The sequence below is a fragment of the Schistocerca gregaria genome, chromosome 10 (genome assembly GCF_023897955.1).
Source record: "Schistocerca gregaria isolate iqSchGreg1 chromosome 10, iqSchGreg1.2, whole genome shotgun sequence".
NCBI classification, from domain to species: domain Eukaryota; kingdom Metazoa; phylum Arthropoda; class Insecta; order Orthoptera; family Acrididae; genus Schistocerca; species Schistocerca gregaria.
Window position 1 is genome coordinate 214,123,693 of NC_064929.1, and position 23,865 is coordinate 214,147,557.

General features: G+C 41.3%; 1 protein-coding gene and 1 non-coding gene across 11 annotated transcripts in view; one reads left to right on the forward strand and one right to left on the reverse strand.

Annotated features, from left to right (window-relative positions):
- The window catches only part of LOC126293690 (uncharacterized), a 667,805-nt gene that overhangs the window by 79,274 nt on the left and 564,666 nt on the right, over positions 1-23,865 (reverse strand). For 6 of the 10 annotated variants that reach the window (XM_049986986.1, XM_049986983.1, XM_049986982.1 and 3 more), the window contains 6 exons: positions 22,406-22,610; positions 17,061-17,156; positions 10,681-10,921; positions 8,499-8,672; positions 6,127-6,330; positions 2,153-2,415 (listed from right to left, as the gene is read on the reverse strand). In XM_049986986.1, the coding sequence (XP_049842943.1) occupies positions 2,153-2,415; positions 6,127-6,330; positions 8,499-8,672; positions 10,681-10,921; positions 17,061-17,156; positions 22,406-22,610 (1,183 nt within the window). The remainder of the gene's footprint in view (positions 1-2,152; positions 2,416-6,126; positions 6,331-8,498; positions 8,673-10,680; positions 10,922-17,060; positions 17,157-22,405; positions 22,611-23,865) is intronic. The other 4 variants (XM_049986991.1, XM_049986989.1, XM_049986984.1 and 1 more) reach the window with 1 other exon arrangement.
- Trnas-cga (transfer RNA serine (anticodon CGA)) lies at positions 856-930 on the forward strand. Its single transcript has one exon. It is a non-coding gene; the product is annotated as a tRNA-Ser (tRNA).

The following is a 23,865-nucleotide window of genomic DNA, read 5'->3' on the forward strand; positions in this document are numbered from 1 at the left end:
CATATCGCATTTTCGCTGGTCGTGCAACAAAACTTCAGCATCAGAGATGGTATTTTAATTTATTACTGACTATGTTTCCAACACAGTTTGCAGACGGTATCCGCACATACCACTGAATGTACCTGCACAACTTCATCATCGTGCAACACACAATTCAGGAGAGAGGGTGTAAGACGTTTCGATGCTCGAAAAATCTTGCCTTCGTTTAAAATGAAGTGCATATACCCAGACTATATTCAATCCGTTTTTTCCCACTGAGAGCACTTAACGACTTCCAACAAACTTTAAGCATAATTTGAAGATGTTTCAAAACTTTTTCTCACACTTATGTACAACATTTGTAAATTAATCATATATCTGATGCTGTTCCATACATGGGAGTTTGATTCTTTAAGGGATTTGGGGTTTACTGGTACTACAGAAAACGGGACAGGAATGACACGACGAATCTGAAAGACTGTTCTGGTGTTCATAACTTCACTAGGATATTTCTGTCCAATTCTGAAACTCTGACAAATATACTAGGGCCATTTGTTTGAAAGAAAGACACAAATTGCACAAACTCCTGGAAAGAACAGGCTTGATGAAACTTTCTGGCAGATTAAAACTGTGTGCCGGACCGAGACTCGAACTCGGGACCTTTGCCTTTCGCGGGCAAGCGTTCTACCAACTGAGCTACCCAAGCACGACTCGCGCCCCATCATCACAGCTTTACCTCTGCCAGTACCTCGTCTCCTACCTTCCAAACTTTACAGAAGCTCTTCTGCAAGGTTCGCAGGAGAGCTTCTGTAAAATTTGGAAGGTAGGAGATGAGGTAGTGGCAGAAGTAAAGCTGTGAGGACGGAGCGTGAGCCGTGCTTGGGTAGCTCAGTTGGTAGAGCGCTTGCCCGCGAAAGGCAAAGGTCCCGAGTTCGAGTCTCGGTCCGGCACACAGTTTTAATCTGCCAGGAAGTTTCATATAAGCGCACACTCCACTGCAGAGTGAAAATCTCATTCTGGGAACAGACCTGCTGTTACTCATTGGTTTTTGGCAACAGGTGATTTCTATCAAAGCCCTGCATATTTATTCCAGATTTTGAAGAAAGCTTTATCTAAAACAGTAACTGCAGTTTGTGAAGCATAAACACTAGTGCCGCATTGTGGCATTTTGTGGTAGCAGACCAGAAACAGTGTTCCTTTGATCTGTACTGACACAGCCATGGAACACTGTGTGTGTGTGTGTGTGTGTGTGTGTGTGTGTGTGTGTGTGTGGGCGCGTGCGCTCGCTTGTGTGTGTGTACGAATGGTGTGTTCCTCTTTTGCTGAAAAACACTGTGGCAGTAAGCTTTGTGTAAGTGTTTTGATTGTGCCAGTCTGCAATGTTATGTATCATCTTTACAGTAAGTAGCAATTTAACTACATTGCTGAACACTGTTTTTGTGTTCACATCATGTTGAGAACATCTGTAGTCCCGTATTAGCTGCGAACAATGTTGCAAACACTGTTGCAGAGCATGTTTTGCTCTCTTTTTCAACATGCATTAAGAATATGAATCTTGTACAGCAATGCAATAGGGGAAGGGGGAGAGGTTTCGGCAAATATGCCCAGTCGTCGTTCTGCCAAGCAGCAGAAGTTGTTTGAGGCAGAAGGGCATACACAGCAGTAGGTAACTACTTAACTTTGTGTTCTGCCTTACGGCAGGTCTTGTCATGGGGGAAGCCTCGTCAGAGAGGTCCACCGCATGAGCTTCTAGGGATGTGATTCCAATGGTGGTTTCCCGTTGCCTTCCACTGACGACGATGAAATGATAATGAGGACAACACAACACTCAGTCCCTGAGCAGAGAAAAACTCTGACCTAGCCAGGAACTGAACCGAGGGCCCCTTGGCGTGACAGACTGCCGTGCTGATTAGGTAACTAAATGGAGATTAAACTTTCTTCCTTCCCCTCATAAAGCACAGGGTTAGCTGGTACCCATCTGATAGCATGAGGACAGCAGCCTCTTCAACCTCTGTTCTCCCCTTAGATTACTGGATCGGTCACTGCAATGCCATAAAATGTGACACTGTTGCTCACACTAATAATGCTCTGCATGTTATTATACTAAAATTAAAAATTCCCCAATCTGTAGAAGTCACCTCAGTGTGTTCGTAGTCTACAACGCAATACTTACCAGGCTATCTTCAAAGCAGCAGGTCGAGTACTCGTCACCGCCTGTGACATTCCCCACCCGGACCCAGTTGTCGACTCGGGGGTCTGCCGCCTTGATGCACTCAGTATTCCTGTTGGCGTTGTCCGCAACTGACCGGATGGCATCGGTACTGCCACTGATGATGTTGTTGCTGCGGTTGTTGTTGTAGCAGCACACACTGCAGTCATTGAGTGAGCAGCGGTGGTTACTTCCACTCGCTCCCGATTCCGACTGGCTGCAGCTATCTGAAAAATTACCACCACACACACATGGAAGAAGTTTTCAAATTAAATAATGTACATCAGTGTGGTGAGCGTGTTCTGTAGTCTACATTTCTCTCCTCAGTCACCTCTGCAATAACTTGATCACAGTTATGGTACACTTACTGAGTAGTGAACCTTTTAATAATAATTCGATGTGGGACAGATCCAAAGCCCTCACATAATTATCAAAAACAGTCATTTCTGCTTTCAGTTGCCTTTGAAGTTAGGGTCTATCTATCACATCTGCTTTCCAACAGTCAAGAGGGACAAGACAAATGTGGGAGAACATGTTAAGTGTCATTATTTTTGTCTGCTTGTACGAGTGTTTGTATATTTGGATGCGAGATTTCTGCCTGAAGATTAGTAATATTTGACACTACAATAACAATTAAACATTAAAAAATGGCAGCTTTGAGCAGAAACAAAGTTGTTTAATTTTAGTAATAACATTATTATTCCACGAGATTTTGGGACTGCAGCCAAAAGTTGTAAACTTCTTGACTCGCTATTTTGGTTGACAACCAGGCAGCCATGTTAGTGAATTTTATCACAACATTTATATCCAAGACTGGTGGAATCCTACACATGTATAGATCTCTGCTGCACGAGTGTCTTCTGTTGAACTGTGGTGCATCTGAGCTACTATGGTAATAGACGACATGTGAGGAGTAACAAATTACACATGCATGGAGTTAAAATTTGGTGGTTAAATTTACAGAATTAACTGTTACTGGATGCAGGAGGCACTGGATGTGGAATTTTGTTTGTCTGCACAATGTAAAGAAATGACCACGTCCCACATCTTAGGCAGCTAAAAGCTGCCATCCTGATTAATAAGGTTTTCCACCAAACTTATTTCCACAGAGTCCTTATGATCATATTCTGAATTTTTTGTGTCAAAACACTCTATGGAACGTCATTTGGAAATATAATTCTTGACTATGACTTACATGGGCTGCAAAATGTGAGTGACAATTTTCTGTGCACATCTGATTTATTTTGCACAGAGTCTGCCCAATGGCCAAGTGTAGACTTTCCCAAATTGACAAGGTACTTTGTTTTCCACAAACCTGGATCATCATATTATTATTATTATTATTATTATTATTATTATTATTATTATTATTATTATTATTTGGGGTGGGGGTGTGGGGGGTTTAGGGTGCAAAACATCTAAGTTCATTAGCGCCCAATATAAAACCATAGAGTGCTGGGACCGCGAGGTAAAAATCAAATCTCTTTTGTCATATTACTGCTTTTAAAAAAACTTAAAACACAAGCCACAGCTCGCGCACCAAAGTGACGTGATACGCCGATAAAGAAAATAACGATTATCTTGCAGAGGAACAGAGTAAGAGGCGGGCCGACCGAGGTGGACTGTGGCATCAGCGTCATTCCCAGGCACACCAACATGGCCAGGAACCCACATGAACAGCACTTGGGCTCCCCCATCCGAGAACAAATTGAGGCAGTCCTGGATCCATTGAACAATGGGGTGGACTGGATCTGGATCATCCAGACTCTGAAGCGCACTGACGGAGTCAGAGCAGATCACACAGCGAGTGAGCTGGTGCCTCTGGACATAGTGAACAGCCTGATAGATGGAAAAAGGCTCCATGGTAAAAACTGTGCACTGCTCGAGGAGCCGGTATTGAAACTTAGCATTCCCGACGACAAAAGCACAGCCAACACCGTGGGAACCACCAGTGTACAAAAATATGTTATCGGCAAGTTGTGAGCGAAGTTCGAGAAATTTGCAGCGATAGGTCAGCTCGGGAGGTGAATCTTTCGGGAATGAGCTGAGGTCAAAATGAACACAAATCAAAATCAGTGCCTGGAGCCAAGGTGGTGAAGGGCTCTCACCCATTCTGAAAGTGACAGGAAGTGTGAACTGCAGCTGCTGAAGCAGCTGACTAAAGCGGACGCCGCAGAGAAGAAACGTACATCTTGTATTGGCAGCTCAAGAAGGTGATTTGGTGCCCTGGCATGGAAGAAAGCTAACACGCATACCTACTGTATATGATGTCGTGCCGATATGAAAGTGGTAGTTCACCAGCTTCTGCGTACGGATCCTCAAATGATGGATTGTATTTCGACGGCATAAGATACATGGCCGTGCAGATGAGTAGACAATGCATCCATAATCCAGCTTGTAGTGGAGAAGAGATCGATAGAGGTGGAGGAGGACAGTTCGGTCAGCTCCCCAAGAGGTACCACTCAAAACACGAAGGACATTGTGGGTCCAGGTGCAGCGTGCAGCAAGGTAGGACACGTGGGGAGACCAACTGAGTTCCCTATCGAATGTAAGCCCTAAGAATTTCGTTGCATCCACGAATGGGAGAGAATTTTGTCCCAGTCATTAGGGCTGTGGAAGAAATGCCTTGTACTGCCACAAGTTGTCACAAACTGATTTGGCAGCAGAAAAGCGGAAACCATTTGTGACACTCCACAAATAGAGACGGTCCAGACAATGTCGAAAACAGCGTTGCAGGAGACACTGCTGGGAGCTGCAGTAAATAGCAAAGTCGTCAACAAAAAGAGAGGCGGCAATGCCAGCTGGAAGACAGTCCATAATTGGGTTGATGGCTATGGCGAAAAGGACGACACTCAGTACGGAGCACTGAGGCACCCTGTTCTCCTGTGAAAAGGTGCGGAATGAGGAGGAACCCACAGGTGCCCAGAAAACTCTGTCTGTTAAAAGTACCCAGATGAAAGTGGGAAGACGACTGTGTAGGCCCCGTGTGTGCATAGTACGTAGAAAGCCTGTCTGCCAACAGGTATCAAAGGCTTTCTCCTAATCAAAGAACACGGCCACTGTTTGATGCTTCTGCAGAAAATTATTCACGATGAACTTTGACAGGGTGACGAGATCATCAAGCGCTAAGCGGCACTTTCGGAACCCACACTGAGCATTAGTGAGAAGACGGTGTGACTCCAGCCACTACACTAATTGACCATTGATCATACATTTCCATAATTTACTGATCCGTGCATGTCATATGTGCTCGCCATACTCCCACTGGGCAAGCGGCAGAATATTTGTGATAATTGTTTTGAAGCGAGCAGTAACACGAACGTGTAACAATACGGCTGAGGTGGTTTTCAATAATAATTACAATTCACATTTACTGCATGCTGTATTCCTGGACAATAATGCAGGAATGTATTGTTCTTTGTTTACTGCTTTCTGCACGCTGTTCATAATAGTAGAGAGCTGGCAGTAAGAGGGATGTGTGTCACAGTAGTGAACATGAACAAATGGTTATAATTCTTGAGGTATGCATTTCCGAGCCCTTGGAGTAGATATTTTTCGTCAAGCCGTGCATTCTTTCCAGTTTATGAACTCCTACGCATACTGCAATTTTTTCTAGGCTATTCTGGTGCATAGTTTCTGCAAGAGTATTACAATTAGCAGCAGCAGCAGCAGCAGCGGCAGCAGGAGTAGGGGTTGGATTAGTAATGTTATTAGTTCTTCATCTGTATCTTAACTCTAATTGGTATTAGATACTATCAAAATCATTTTTAATTCTATCAATACCATATTATTGAAGTTTATCAGATTAAAATTATTGTAATTTCTAAAACTATGATGCAAACAACACTGTGTGTATGTGAAACCCTGGTCTGATGTAAGGGCTGAAATATACATAAAAATTATAACAGGAAACCTTCCACACGGCCCCCGGGTGCTACCTGTGGCGATGCTGGAGCCAGTGCGCTGGCGCATGAAGAGGCGAACCAGGCTGAGGTCCCCCTCACCCACGTCATACAGCCGCACGCAACGCCCCCCGCCGTGCGCCCCCCTCCTGGGTGGACACAGGTCCGGCAAGGATCTGCTCTTCAGGGCCGCCCCTGTAGCTGTCGACGTCGACATCGCCGGTGCAGTGTTGTTGTTACCTGTGAGAGAATCGCAAACTGTCCTCATGCACTAATTTGTGTTTCTATGTTTCAAACAGGTGTCTACATGGACATGAAAAAATAATTCCTGGATTTTTCCCGGTTGAAAATACACTTTCTCCTGGGTGAAAATACAGTTTTTCCGTGTTAAGTGACAGTACACTTTTTCTCGGCACTTAGCAATCCTTTTATGGTTTATTGTTTTATACATCGGCGTAGAATTTCCCGGAACTTTAGAAAATGAAACTCGGGAAAAACACATTTTGGAAAGATCTTTGATGTGCAGCAACATATACACTGCATATTTCCGTGTTACGAAGGTATAAGTTCGAATTTCACCAAACACCGCATGTTATTTTCCGAAGCATTAAAATCAAGATTGCGACGAGCTTTTGTAAGCCAGTCACAGCTCATGTCACTTGATCGCGCCAGCTGATGACAGCATTTGACACCTGATGTAGTCAGCCAATAGCAAGATCACTCTTCAGTAGCGTGAACACACAAATAAGAAAAATTAATGGCATAATGTACAATTGTTGCTATAAGAAAAGCAAAGCTATCACATATAATATTGGTCTCTATGATTAATAAGCTGCAAGAGAAGCAATTTTAAATGTCTGATTTTCTGGGCTCAAAATTCTTCATATGGTCGTCCCCAGAGAGTTGATTTTTAAATGATAGTCAAACGCTCTGTGATTTAAGAAATCTCACATAGTTTATCTTACATAAAAGGAAATTTACTAGGCAGGAAGCCCACATGTTCGTACGTGTGAAATATTAAAAGATCTTGCACTAAAACGAATCTAATGTAAAAAACTGTCACGTCACGCTCATTGGAGGTAATTTGTTGTTAAGAAGCACTGCACAGTCTTCCTAAAGCCTTCGACACACTTTGCTGTTGGCAGACGCTTGTATGAGCACTGTGTTTTGTTGTTGTATATCGTGCATTTCCATTGCGACTTAAGTTTTATTTTCGTTTTTTTCTCTCATTCATGTTTTGTTGCTGCAGTATTCTTCTGGAGAATTGGGATACAGTAAATTTTTTTGTTAGAGGATTGGTTCTTACCAGTCAAAAATCACAAAAATTTAACTGAAAACTAAAACAATGAACAATTCCTGAAACTCAAAAAGATTCCCGGGTTTTCCCCGGTTTTCTCCCGGATGAAAAAATTCCCGGGTTTTTCCCGGATCTCTCAGTTGTCGCGGGTCGTACACCCCCTGGATGTATCTGTACACTCTCTCACAAAGAATTTGCCCAAAGGCTAACAAAGATCTCATTCTTTTTTGTGTGACTGTCAATGACTCAACACATCCACTATTTGGTGAGCTCTCTCCTTTATTTCCAAATTGATCACAATATTTTTATTTCGAGTTCACAATGACAAGGCAGCTGAGCTAGAAGAGGTCTTCCACAAGGGATTCATAAAAAAACTACTTTTTTCAATGCCAGTATCTTCCTAAATGGCTTATTAAAGAATTTTTTAATAGTGCAAATACATCTACATGACTACTCTGCAATCCACAATTGAGTGCCTAGCAGAGGGTTCAAACACCTTCAAGTTATTTCTGTACCACTCCACTCTACCTATGTGCAAGAAAAATGAACACTTAAATCTTCCCATGCAAGCTCTGATTTTTTGTATTTTATGAAGATGATCTTTTATTACTATTTAGGTGACTGCCAATAAAATATTTTCTCATCTGGAGGACAAGGTTGATAATTGAAATTCGTGAAAAGATCTTACCTGAACAAAAAATGTCTGTTTAAATAAATGCCACCCCAATTTGTGTATCATATCTGTGACACTCTTTCCCCCATTTTGCACATAGATTTCCCAACACTCAACTTACAGCGAGTAAGTATCTTCTATAATGAATACAACGAATATCGGTGCTCACAATTGAGATTTTTCCATTTGATTTGTTACTACATATTTACATTTTGTAATAGTGAAATAGTTCAAGATAGGAATAACATTGGATGAAATATAAACAGTGGAAGGACTACTTGCTGTATGGATGAGGCAATGGGGTATCCACAAAAAACACTGAATACACTGCCAAGTTTTCAGATAGTGTCTCACTAAATCAGAGGAGAAATTCTGGAAGCCAAAGACTGATCATTCCCTTTTCATCTTTAATGTGAGTGCTGTCAGCAGCGACTGTACCTGACGGGTGCCGTGTGAGCTGGACATCACTGGACCGCTTGTGCAGCTTGCTCCACGTCGTGTACAGCGAGTCGGACCGCGCCATCGACTGGTCCACGGCGGGCTGCCGCCCCAGTTGGGGACGGTGCTGCCACCGGTGGTGGCTGTCCGAACTTCCGCCCACGTCACTCTCGACTGCAAAAGACACCTCGTCAGTTACCAGCATCTACTCCCAAAATAACAGTCGGGCATGTTTTTCCGAGATATTAATGATGAAATGAATATAACCCAGTTGGTGGAAGCAACTTAAACAGAGCTTTGTGAATGTGTCTCACACAGACACACTCAAATATGTAATATATGATAACAGTGCTACTGCGGACACAGAGCTAGACTGAGACAGCAGCTGCCATCCTATCCCGATATCACGCACATTTTTAATGTGCTGACACGTAGCGCAGTCCCTTGTATATGTTTTTCCATATTTAATGTACCTACTTTTACCAAAGCTAAAACTGTACAGTAAATTCAGGAAAGGTGTGTCAGATAATACACATTTCCAACAGATATTTTGGTATACCTTATGAACATATAGTAAACGTAAACTATGAAACAATGCAAAATGGGGTACTACCACTTATCAAATCCAGTAGTCAGGGAAAAACACCTGTAACCGGTTCAAAGTGAAATATTGAGACTTTTCTTATCCACACAAATAAACACTGCCAAACAGCAAGCAGTATTTAGATTTTGATGTACTCAAAAACTCCTTTAATTATTCGATCACTACTACATATGACAGTGACGCAGAAACGAGTTCCGTAAGGAACCACAAAAACCTCCGAGCACTTGCCCAATAAGTAAAACTATCAGACAAGTAACAAAGCAAATTTTAAATCTAACCTAAAACTGTTTCTTCTGGACAAAGATTTCCAGCCACAGACAACTTTTTAAGTTAACTTATGTAAACATGTAGTTGAAAAGAACTGAATTTAAAGTTATCATTACTCAGATTAGCCACTCACTCTTATTAAATCTGAACTTGTGTGTCATTTCGTAACTCTAAAATGGCCACCATGTTCATATTTGCAAACAAATCCACATAAGAAAAGAAGATTAGGATTCAAAGCACCATTAATGACACAGTCATTACAGTTTGAACCCAAGCTCTAACTGGGTATGGAATGGGAGGAAAAGCAGCTATGTCTTTTCCAAGGAGCCATTACAGCATTTTTATCAAGAAATGTAGGGTAACCAATCTTCCCAAATGCAACTCCACTGTGCTAACAACTCTTCCACCTCATATGTTGGTAAGCTGCATGGGGGGAAAAAAAGGAGGGAGAGAGAGAGGGAGAGAGAGAGGAGAGAGAGAGAGAGAGAGAGAGAGAGAGAGAGAGAGAGAGAGAGAGAGAGAGAGAGAGAGAGAGAGAGAGAGAGAAGAAAAAAAACTGTTGACAATTTGTCAAACACATGTGCATACATTCAAAATATTTAAAAACAATTTTGATATTGTTATGCTTTAATTTAGGAAGAACTTTAAAAAGTTGCCTCTAGAGTAGTGGCAGAGAAAGTGGTTAGGTCCCGAAGTTAGTTGAATCCTGCTGAACAGGCCGAATTTTTACGGATACTGCAACATAATCTGTTGATGAAACAAAAAGTTCAAGACAACTGACTGGAACTGACAGTGACATCTGCATTCGACACCACCACCACCTAGCACTATAGGAGAGTCCAGAAGAGAGTATTCTCGACAGTCGCAGTGGAGTTGATGCGTCTGCTTCGCTTGTTTGCCTCGACCAATCACATAATGCAGTTTTATGTATGTCTCCGTGGCAATGCCTCATTGTTTTTGTTCTGCAGTAGTAGTAAATATTAATATTTTTTTATTTACTTCATTTATCCTAGACAAGATTTTTCCTGTAAAACAGAACCACTACAACATTAATTTTCTACTAGGTGATGGACTGGAGCAGTTGTAATGCCCAAGAAAGACACAGAAAATAGAATTATAGCTATGAAAAGCACTGGACTAAAACAGGAAATAAAATGTTACTGAAGAGGGATTATAACCAACAAAAATTTCTCATCTCTAATATACAGGGTTTGCCTAAAATATATAAACTAACATTCGTACCAACAGCATGCCCAAGACGTTCAGTACTACCCCCCTCACACTTCCGGGCCTCGCACCTACCACACGTACCCGGTTCATGATAATCTGAGTCGGCCTCTGAGCAGAGGGCGAGGCTGCCCTCGAAGGCGATGGTGTAGTTGTCCTTGTTGGCCTGGCAGGTGAGCATGATGTCGTGGTCCGTGAGGCCCTCACAGTCCAATGAGTCGACACTAAAGTTGCAGCCGGGCAGTGGACACTCCCGCACCGGCGAGAACAACTGCTCCGACTTGCAGATGGACATGGTGTCCGTCGATCCGGTCGTGTCCTCCGCCTGGAAGGAGAAGGTCACAAAAATCGACGTAAACACTGTGCTCTTACTACGAGACAGATAATTGCAACTAAATCAGAGGAATCGAGAGTATTGTAAGACTGAAGTGGCACCCGTGTCTGGGACAGATGGGTAACTAATCTACTTGTGGCTCAGAGGAGCCCTGTGGAATTTTCTTTATGAAGATTTACAGAAGCCGCTGGTGACTTTACCAAATAGTCTTTTTGCAGATTTCTTCATTATATCACATGGGTGACACAGTACTGTTTAGAATTTGTCAGCATATTCAACTACTTTGAATTACATTAGAGCAGCTGGAAAATATTGTAAGATGTGACAAAATATATCTCGGGTGAACAGCCTGGTATGAGTGTGCACAGGACACAATATTTAGGTAATCGACCATGTTGCCATCATCAGGTGGGCTGATGTACTGGTCAGTACATCAACGCACCTGACGATGGCAACGTGGTCGATTGTCGAACTATTGTGTCCTATGCACACTCATACCAGGCTGTTCACCTGCTATTTATTTCATCATAAAACACGCCTGGAGAAATTGAAGAATCACATTGTAAGATGCATCAGTCAAATATAGTGAGCGGTAACTGCTGTTGTCTGGAAGCAACTTATCGCTTATAGCCCACGTCCCACATACAATAGCAGCATCAGTAATTGTGACTCATTTCAAACATTTATGTCAATCTTTTTAAAAATCGTTTTTGTACATGCAATAGCAAACAATGTACAAAGTAGAAAAGCTACCTCAAATTCACTACTGTAAACCATGCAGTTGATTGTCACATTAGCAAATCTGAGCATACACTTAATGAGGCAGCATCACAAAGTTACACAAATCTTTGAGAACTGTAAATGCACAGTAACCTACATAGCTCTAATAAGCACATGGAGACCAATTGAATTCTCCGATTTCCTGAAAACATCAGTACAATAATATATCCCTAGCTGGGTACTCTGTAATGCTGCCTTGTGACATGTGCTTATTTCTGAAGTTTGGTAAATATCTACTTCAGATAATTATGTACAAGTCTGACAAAAATCACAGTGGAGTTAACAAAACATTAGTCAGTAGAGCACAGTAATACTTTTGCTCTTTACACATATCAATTCATACAATTAGTCCATATCTGAATGCACATTCTGTTCTACTTGTGATGAGTGCTCTTACTGTACAATACTTATTTTAAAAGCTACAGCTCTTACGAAATATTCCAGATGACCCAAAACGCCTCCTGCTATAATTCATCGAAGTAACATAAGTATTCTGATGTTTGTAGCTACATACATGCCTTAATATAGTACTTCCAGGTGATGGGGCAGGAAGTGGTACATTGGTGAATGGAATAAAATTAGTACTCAATGATCAGAAGCGAACTATTCCAGAGTTGTTTGTGTAAGTTCTTCTGCCAACACAGACAACTATCATTACTAACACATTCCACACAGATGGTAAAGGACCAGCTTGCAAATCACAAGAGAAGCACATCAAGACCCTTGTCTCAACACTGACAATGGTAGGGGTTGTGCAGGTGGAAATAAGATGGAAGAGCTAATGAAACAGCTCACAGAAGTCAAGCAGATATCTGCTAACAATGTTCTGGCACCAGTAAAAGACACAGAGACCTGCATTTGCAGCACCCAGCACAGTGAACTAATGCATTCTAGAGGGTAACGTGGTGACGGGGTCGGCACACAAATCACACACGAGCTATTCTATTTGGGGTGTGCAATGCGAGAAGCTCTGATTTTACGAGCAGGAATGAAATGGTGGGGATGACTGGGAATAGGGAAGAACATGCTGCACAAATTAAGAAGACACGTGCTCTCTTTCACAGTGCTATTTTGGCAACGGATGAATTTGGCGCAATGTTTGTGAGTATTTGTGCTCCTGAAGTACTATCCACCTCAATGGAAGGCTTGGTATTTGATTAAAACATCCTTATTACTATCTGCAGAATGTTTCAGGAGGAAGTTGACATGCACTACAAAGTGCTTTATCCCCCTCCGATTTGGTTCCAAAAGCTTTTGAAATTTGTTTAAAGTTATACTACTTCCATTGAGACTGTATATTTGTGTTTACTTAAACCATTATTGGGCAGTTTTAACTACACAGACATTTCCAGCTGGATAAATCTGTAAATGTAAGTCATCTCATATCCAAACAACAACCAGGGTGTCTAATCATATGTGGCAAGTAACATTATCAGTGAACCTATAAACATGTTCTGTTGACAGATTTCTGTCTATATACCTACATGTACACTCTGCAAGCCATGATGAGGTGTATAACAGATGGTACATCCCACTGTACCAGCTGCTTGGTTTTTTCCTCATTCCATTCACATATGGAGTGCGGGAAGACTGATTGATTGAAAGCCTCTGTGCATTCAGCAATAATTATTCTAATCTTATCCTCAAAATTCCCTACGTAAGTGATATGGAAGAGATTGTAGTATATTTGTAGTCATCATTTAAAGCCGGGTCTTGATAGTATAGTTTTCAACTATCTTCAAGAGTCTTCTAGTTCACTTCCTTCGTTATCTCTGTGGCACACTGTCACAGATTAAACAAACCTGTGACCATTCGAGCGGCCTTTCTCTGCATTATGTTCAAGATCCCCTGTTATCATATTTGGTACATGTCCCACACACACGAGCGATTTTTAGGCAATCTCCTTTGTAGACTGATTGCACTTCCCATGTATTCTATCAATATACCAAAGTCTGTCACCTGATTTACCCAAGACAGCCCATGTGGTCATTCCATCATGTTGCATCTGAGTAATTGTAGGAGCTCGCCAATCCCAACAGTGACTCACTGATATTGTGGTCACAGGATTCATTTCTTCATTTTGTAAAGTGCAAAATTTTATGTTTCTGAACATTTAAACCAAGCTGCCAATATTTCCGTTGCTTTAAAATCTTACCAAAATCTGACTGAATATTTATGCAGCATCTTTCAGATAGCACTCCATTTTAGATTACTGCACTGTGTGGTACATTCCACACAATTTCTGAACATGGTAATATTATATGTAATGGATCATCCTGAAGGAAAAATTACACAAACAGTCTACATTCTTAACAGTTTCTAGGTTACACTGTCAAAACAAGAACGGTGCATGTTATGCTGTATCAACACATCTTTATTTATCCTGTACTGCCAACTTGAATGAAAGTTTCCAACAGTGTAATGAAATTGTGTAGTTAACATAGTCTAGGGTCTACTGTTTTCCTTAACATCTCTTCTCTTGTCACCAGACTTCTGACTGGTTCAATGCAGCCTGCCCCAACTTCTCTCCTGTGACAATCTGTTCGCCTCAGAGAGGCACTCGCATACAATGTCCTCAGTTATTAGTTCGACATCTTAACCTATATCGTATCATTCTGTCCCATCTCCTTGTCGGTGTTTTGCACGTATTTCTAATCAGTTCTGTGGAGAAACTCACCATTTATCAATTTATCAGTCCACTTGACTTTCAACACCCTTCTCAAACACTTCAGTCCTCTACTGTTCCGGTTTCCCCACAGTACACGATTCACTACTGAACAATGCTGTGTTCCAAACATACAATATACAAAATTTCTTCTTCAAATTAAGGTTGTGTTTGATAGTAGCAGACTTGTTTAGGGCAGAAAAATTCTTTTTGCCTGTGGTACTCTGCTCGTTATGTCCTCCTCACTCCACCTGTCAGCTGTTATTTTGCTTATAAGGTAGTAGAATTCATTCACTTAATCTGAAACTTTGATGTCAAGTGTGTCACTAATCTCATTCCTGATGCTTTCAATACCTGTTATTTCTCTGGTTTATTGTGAAAGCAAATCTTATGCTACTGTCCTGTAAATCTTCCTAACTTTCACAGAGCATATCAATGCCCTCAGTGAATCTGATCACTGATATTCTTTCATTCTGCATTTTAACGCCACTTCTGCATTTTAACGCCACTTCTGTATATCTCTCTTATTTCCAACACTGCTTCTTCATACCCTTTTCAATCCGAGTACAATGTCTGACAAACATTGAAGCACCCAAAAGACATTACCTTAGCTTCTTACACATACACACTGTCAACGAGTGTGTGAACAACAGAGACTTACAATTATTTGTGATAGGTACAATGACCACCAGACAGCATCAGTGTCATTAACAGGTCCAGCTGGTTATACGAAGAGGCTCGATTAGCACCAGATGTCGAGCAATTGTTATGAAGGACACAAAGATGCTGTGTACTTCCTCGAGACAGTGATATCGACACCTGACAGAGTTTGAAAGGGGCCTTACTGAGTGTCTCCATTTGGTCAGCTGATCAAATCGTGCAATAATGATGTGCGCGCCTGTGTGTGTGTGTGTGTGTGTGTGTGTGTGTGTGTGTGTGTGTGTGTGTGTGTCACAAGTGACAGCATCTGAAACAAGACTTGAGGTAATTGTTTAAGTTTCTTGTGAACTTTCACACAATGTTGTTTCTGATCACCTTAAAGCAGTCGCAGCACAATTTTGCTGCATTCCTTCTTGTTTTCATTTCTTCTGATAGAACACATTCAAATGTACCATAAATTATTCCCAAGGTACTGTATTCTTACCATAATTACAAGATCTGTTGAAGACAAAAGCCATAGCACATCAGAAAGTAATGTAATTAAATCTTTTGCTGCTGCGGACATGCTTGTGAGATGATGAGATGAAGGCTGGGCCATTATTGCCAGCTCGTCTACTTGCACTAAGTAGCCTGCGTCTGAGCTTCTACCTGAGGCATTATCGCCCGAGGAACCTGCCTCTTCCAGTCCTGACAATTTGTGGAGTACTTTCTGCACTGCCTCCTCCTGTGACTCTTGAGATCTGTCACTGCCAAGACAAACATTAATGCAGGTGTAAAAATTAGTTTCTGACTGAGGTTTCTCTGCAGATTTACAGTTATAACAAATCCAACAATAGTTTAAAGACTTTCTTTCTTCGATAGTTTCTGACCTGATTGTGGCAACTTGTTCTCAAAGTTACTGACATTTCCAGATTATTTGGATCGAAGAACTATCAATTACACTTTTTGTTGAAAGACTGTAGTGTTAAAAGCTACTGACAGACAGGTTAGCACTGTCACTTACAGAATATGTGACAGAGTTATCACTTATCTCAACATCGGATAATCCATTCTTACTGTCATTCTTCATGATTATCCGTATTATCTTTTCCTTGCCGTATCCAAAATGCACTGTCATTTTCCTCATAGGTTAGATGATGAGAAAGAGACAGATGCCGTCTTGACAACCAGTAACAGAAAGTGAAACATACAAAGTATCTGAACACAACACAGTGGCCAGAGCTGTGCAAAGATCCTGAGATAAGGTGCAGAAATACTGCTGTATGCCTACACGTATCAACAGTACTCTGGTGCCCGAGTCTCGGCAGTCTATACTCAGTATTAGGACCCAGTGGTCGCCAAAGAAGGCTGAGTTAACCAGTCCCTGTCAATAATGCTGAATGCAAACCCAAACACCATGCTCAAATTTGTCAGTAGCTCCTCGGGACTGGAGGAGCAAGACGAGCAACAGGTTTAAAATAAATAAATAAAATTAAAAAAATGTTAGTAAGTGACAATACCAGAGAAGCAAAGTTGCTACTCACCATATAGATCTCCGAGACTGCAGATGTGTGTGTCAGTTGCGTTCGTGTGTGTGTGTGGGGGAAGGGGGGGGGGGCGTGGGTGGGTGGGTGGGTGGGTATGTTTACTGCTGACAAAGGCCTATTGCGACTCAGCATCTCTGCTATATGGTGAGTAGAAACTTTCCTTCTCTGGTATTGTTACATTCCATCCTGGACTTTCCATTGTTTGATATTAATAAATGATCTAGACAGCGTTATTCGCAGGAAGCTGTTAATGGCTGTGGATTCATCTAAGTAATTTATTCCTTTATCAACTGTTCCAGCGCAACTTGCACACGCATAAAAGAGCAGTACATAGATTACAGCCTCCCATTCAGGTTAATAGCACAACAGAGAGAAGAGGAAGTCAGGAAGTTAGTGGGTGCGCACAGAGGAAGCCGTGTTAGTGAAGCAGTGAGCTAGTGCTCCGCCACCCACACATGCAGCAGGCCCAGCAGACGCTCAGAGCTGATGCGGTCTTCACCTGCGAGCTGCTGCGCGGACTCACGGACGAATCAAACTCGAATTTTGCCATCATGGAGCCTGAAACGCTGGCGTACATCTCCCCCTGTCTCTCGGCCTGTACGCCAACGTGCGAGGAAAAAAACATCCACAACAAAACTCACTCAGGTTAGTTGCTCAAACTGCAAAAAACACAAACTCCCACACACTCTCACTATTGTTTCAATTGCATATTTCACACAAGTTCCAAGGAGAGTGTCATTAGCTACTGTTCTACCTCAATTATTTAACAGATGTATCTTTATAAACCATTGCAGGGAGAATTCACTATATCTCATTATTGCTGGAAACTCATTACGGAAGGTCTTTTTAATTCCCGTGTCCACTGTCACAACGAATTTCTTGAAAGAGATCATTTTCCTGCACAAATCTGTTTCTTCCCCCCCCCCTCCCCCCTTCAGATGAACACTTAAATTTTATTTTATTTCTTAATAGCCAATTTTAGTCCACTGGTCATTATCGAGAAACTGATCGCAAAAGTTTGGTTAAACGCTTACAGTACATCATGATCCACATAGTACTGTGAACAGTACAAGTTGTAATGGCACCTCTACTAACAATACACCATAATTGTAGCAGATATTGGCACAACAACCACATAAGGTCTACGAGCGTGTATGTTTGGGTATCTTTGCGCTCATGTGTGTGTGCGCACACGTCTGCACTCCTACTAGGAAAATAGAGAAAGCTCGAAAGCTAGTGTCGACTGTTTTCCACTTGTGTTTTGGTGCACTGCGCACCTGTCCCTGGAAGTTAGTTGTTGTCGTTCCCTTATTTTACCATCCAGGCATTTCCATTATCATACAGAAGGTTGTATACACTGTCTAATAAGTATTAGTGGACATTAATATGGGGTGTGTACATCCTTCACCTTTTTGACAGGATGAACTCTTCTGGGAACACTTTCAATGAGGTTTCTGAATGTACGTGTAAAAAAGGTATCCCATTATTCTCAAAGACCTGAAATTAAAAAAAGGTGGTGACATTACATACAGGAGTCTGTACCAAAGTCAACATTGTGACTTGTCCCAAAGACATTCCATCAGGTCCAGGTCAGGACTCTGGTCGGGCCAGTACAGTTCAGTAATGTTATTGTTCACAAACCATTCCCTCATGGCTGCCGCTTTATGAAACAGTGTACTGACATTCTCATAAAAGCAGTCACCGTCCTCAAACTGTTCCTCTATTGTATACAGGCCACAATGCTGTGAACTGTGTTCATATCCTTCCACAATTAGCAATTTTTTAAGTGCTATAAGTAGATCACATCCTTGCCATGAAAAAACACTCCCGTACCATATACAACGACACAACCTCTGTACTTCACTCTCACCACTACACGTGAAGGCTGATAAAGTTCTGCAGGCATTAACCAAACCGAAACCCTTCCATCAGATTGGCACAGGGTGTAGCACAATTAATCATCCCAAATCACTCATTTCCTTTCATTCACTGTGCTGTGTCTTCACTCTTTACAACACCTCGAGCATCGCTTAGTACCGACTGATGAAATTTGTCACTTAAGAAGAGCTGCTTTGGCATTGTACCCTGATCTGTTTAACTGCCAATGCACAGTAGTTGTGCTATGTGGACTGCTGGACACACTCGAACTCACAAGTGATCCCTTCCACTGATTTTGCGCATTTTTTCCTTTAATTTATTTTTTTCACAACTGCATGCTGCACTGCTCGATGGTCCTCGCCTGTTAGTATGTGAGGAGAGTCTGGTCTGTGTGTAGCTGTGATGTTCATTTATGTTTCTGCTTCACAGTCACATCACGAACTGTCAATTTGGGCAGCTTTAGAAGGGCTGAAATGCCCCTGACAGTTCTGTTACTCAGGTGACATTGAATGACTTGTCCATGTTTGGAGTCACTGAACTCCCTTCACCAGTCCATTGTGATGTTATTGCTCCTCTACTCGCAATACAGTGCACCATACCTCTTTACACCAGTAGATCTGCCTCTTGCTACATCTAGTTGTCAATACCGCATCACACAGGGGTGCATGTACACTGCTGATCAGATTATGTAGAACAAAAATATGGTTTTTTTACCGTACCAGGACATGACGCATTAAAATAGGTCAACATCTAGAAATCACATTATGTTCACGATGTTCTGTAAGCATTTAACATTACTTTTTTATGTGGTAACATTTAATAATGTCAAATGGAATGAAATAAAAATGTTTTCAGTTAAAAACCTCCCATACAGGAAAATTACTTCCTTCAAGATATTAGCAAGGGCCCGGCAGTGTCTATTCCACACATGAAACTAGGATTCAGAACACAAAGCAGATGCATCCTTGGACAACCACTTTATAAGCAATCTGTGATCGTAATATCAAATGCATTGGTGAAAGATTCTAAGCTGATGTACATTATAAAGTCACCATGGTAATTGTGTGAATTACAAAAGTTAGACAGCTGGCAATATTATAATTATTTTATAACTCAAAATTTGAACATGCTTAGTTAAACACAACAAATGCTTACACACCAAATCCATGATGAAATACAACTTAATAAAAACACATACTTCTCACCTGTTTGTGATTGTCTGAATTAGGTGTAACAAGAAATGTCCAGTTAGTACACCATCTTTATTTTTAAGTAACACACTGCTATAGAATCACAATGGCAACACTGTTTACAAAGACTTATAGAGAGAATAAACTACCTGGAAACAGTGGTCTTAAATAGCCCCAACCAATGAAGGGAGGATTAAAGTAGCAGCATGCAGTAATCATCATTTAATCACTGCTCGCCATATGTATGAGCACCACTGATGTACTTCTATAGTTGTGTAAAACGAAGGAGGAGGGGAAGGGGGAGAAAAGAAAGGGGAAGGAAAGGGATTACTGATGTCAGCTGTAGTGGGACTTTACGTGGAATCAGTGGCAAGAAAATCAGCACTGAGCCGTACATAGGTATGTACGGAGTTAAACATTCCAGAACAATTTCCATACCTAGGCAGGGGGTTGGTGAGAGAGTGAGGGGCGGGGGTGGTAGCAGAGCGATAATAGTGTACAACTCCTCTATGACTATATGCAGCTCAACAATTTCTCAGTCTGCTGGGTGGTTGTCCTTCCTCAATTGTCAAATTCTTAACTACAGTTCTGAAGTTTCTTGCTCACAGTTCGTAAACCACTGTTACACTTTATCTGAGCAGAGGACTACCTCTGATTATAAAACGGCATTAAAAGACCTGGCTGGAATACAAGTAATGGAAGGAAAGTGCTCAGCAGATACTTGTAACTGTCATGCAAAGTGGCCAACGGGCACATAGCAATATCAAACTGTTGCACCGATTGAACATCTTTGCCGTGTAAGTGAGGGGTTAATATCACTACTTGGATTATTTGCATTCCACTTAGGGCTTTCTAGTATCGTGTTGTCCCATTCAGGTAAGTTTTAACAAGATTTCGCAAACCACAGGCAACACACTTGAAAACATTGTTACAACTCTGACAACTGGTAATAAAATGTCAAGCCTGTGCCAAGCACACTGAGAAGACAGACACACTGTTTAATTTTTCAGTGTGAGACACATTGGTAAAAGGATTCATTTATAAGACCAATTATATTTCAATTGCTCCCTTCACTTTCAACTGATTACACACGCACTCTCTCCACGATGATTACCATTTAATAGAGGTTGGAGCACCAACAAAACTAAACTGGAGTAAAGAATTTAAAATTAACACGTACTGTCGATCGGGGTAACTTTGTACCACTTTGTACCGTTTTTTGAAAACAATGGACACAAAATAAATTCCACATTGCAACAGACACTGCAACATTTCACATTTAGTTTCCGAGTATAAAAAGTGAAAATGTGTAATATAAAGGGCCTATTAGAGCAAAATTTTAATTTTTAATATTGGTACAAGTTACATTGTCATTCAGGGTAACTTTACATCAGTTTTACAAAACACAAAATTTTTCCCATATATGATGCTCTGGGTAAATTTAGTTCATGCCAGAAAGAAACCAGCTGTCAACTGGAAATAAAAAGAGTGTTAATTCAGTATTGCAGGTTTACTTTGAGATAATGAATGTACTTGTATAGATCTGGCATTGCTCAACTTAAGTAACTGTTGCCAAGCACTCTCTTTGTGGCCAACACAATTGAAGAATAATCAAAAGTCCAAGAGCTTGTACAAAGTTGAAAAGAACACTGAAATAACAGCTGTCACAGAGGTAATAAAGTTGTTACTTTTAGTACAAAATAACGCAAGTAGGTGTAGCAGCAGCAGCAGCAGCCATCTGAAGGAAAACTGGTAAGTGGTACAAAGACACCCTCACTGGTAAAAAGTTACCACAATTGAGTGTAGCAAACTAAATGCAATTTACCACTCACCTGGCACTCCTTTTCTTAGTGTAATAAATGTACGATAGCTCTTCAACCAATGCCCAGTGAACATTTTAGCTTTATCGCTCCTTTAAAACATGACTCAGAATTCACTCTGGTGCAGAATATAAACTGCTACTTAGTGGTAGATTACAGCACAGTGCTAGGCCCAAACTGTAATGCATACCTTTGGGGAAAGTCAGAGAGTGGACATACCCGAATAGCTCGGCTGGTGTGCCAGCACTGTCAATTCTGTTCTCTTTAAGAGTGCGATATTTTATTACTTTCTACACACAACTGGGTACACCACCAGAAATATCCGAGAGTCACGTCTGAGTCTCGGCCTGGCTCACAAATTCAATTTGTCAGTAAATTTCATAACTGTACATATTTTTTACAATGTTAATTGCCTCTCCACTAATATGCTAAAGCTACATTTCATTTAAAAGGAAACATTAACTAAGTTCTTGTGCAGCTAGTTATTTTTTTAATATTTTCTATCAATTCTGTCTACAAAGCCATCAGATATAGCATGCACAATCTCAAAAACTATTTTTAAGAGTAGTTTCAAAGAAATACTAATAAACTGCTCAAAACATTAAAACCTGCAGAAAGCAGTCCATCATCCACCAACACAGTCTCTACAGTTCTGCTTTTTGGTGAGCTGTCCCCCCCCCCCCCCCCCCCCCCCCCCAAAGAATTCACATTCTACCACAACTGCCATAGTTCATCTTCGAAAATCAATTCCTTGAACTTTTCTTTGGGCACAAATACCAATTGGATGAGAAATTGCCCAGTTAAAACGTGAACTGCTTTCTCCTTCATTTTATGTTAAAGGAAAAAGTGCTCTAAGATGACATCCACTATTTTCCACAGCAAAAATTCAAACGAGCATGCTCCGGCACACAAACGCCTACAGAAAATTCGCTAACGGCAGAGCGCACGAGCCGCACCTGGATGTCGGCACAGCACATGGCGGGCAGCGTGCTGAGGATGGAGTGGATGTCCTCGGTGCGGAGGTCCTCCATGTCCACCTCTGCCAGGTTGGCGTCCAGGTCGCGCGCCAGGTCGTCGTAGCGCGGCCCGCCGTGCCGCAACCCCGCATCCTCGCTGTACGACAGCACGCTCACGTGGTGGCCTCCGGGGGCCTCCCGATATCTGTGAAACGAGTTGCGTCGATTCGTTATTTGCACATTCTGTAGGCACTTCACTACGATGTGGGAATCAGTTTTACATTTATATGCCTACGAAATTATGACTCTAAAACAAATGTGTTTAACAGGTTAAATATTTTGCTTGTAAATGGTTACACAGCCTAAATGCTGTAATACACAGAATAAATATACAATGCAACCAATGCTGGAAACTAATTTTCTGTCTCTGTCATACTTACGATGTCACCAGAAAACCTCAAAGTTTTTGTCTCTTCTCAACGAACTCTAATTCCCTTTCCAAACTTTTGCTTGGGTTCCTTTATTTCTTGCTCAAGTGTGTGTGTGTGTGTGTGTGTGTGTGTATGGAGGGGCATATGCACACACTAGATGTTTCAGACTTCAAATGGGCTCTGGAACAATATAGTTTCCTTTGAGTTTAGAATTTATAATACACTTTCTTGGTGTAAAATACGCCAAAATGCAAACCATTTATGTTCCTTAAGTTTCTCCTAACATATCAACTGTCACTGAAGCAGATCCCTGATGTTATTCAATCTGTACCCTGAGCAAGCAGTAAAGGAAAACAAGGAAAACTTTGGAAAGGGAATTAAAGTTCAGTGAGAAGAGACAAAACTTTGAGATTTTCTGGTAACATTGTAATTCTGACAGATGGCAAATTAGTTTCCTGCATTGGGGGTTTGGTATATTTATTCCATGCAATACAACATTTAGGCTGTGTAGCCACTATCAAGCACTCATTAAACACATTTGTTTTAGAGTCATAATTTCATAGGCAGAGCACAGTTCACAAGGATTAACAGCTTTAGCCGTCATATCCTGTATAGTACAAACATTACCACATAGCCAAGCCATTTACTAGTGTGAGGAAGTACTGAACTGTGTGCAACGCCACCTTGTGCCGGAGGTGTGGCTAGGTACTACTGTTTGTACCACACACTGACAATGAAATTATATGACTGTGTACTTAGTGGGTTAAAAACTTTGCTTGAACATTTCTACTCAGCCAAAGTGTCCTGGTATACAAAATAAAACAAATAACAAAAACAAACAATGCAGGAAGCCAATTTCTTTCTTAGGATGTTGTCAAATTATATGAGGTGATCATGACAGAATTAGATTAGGGAATGGGACCTAAATGTAGTACATAAGTTACTACTTGTGCAGCAAATAACTGTTGAAGATTGAAGCAGAGAGGGGGTAAAAAGTAGACTGACAATAACACGAAAAGAATTTCTGAA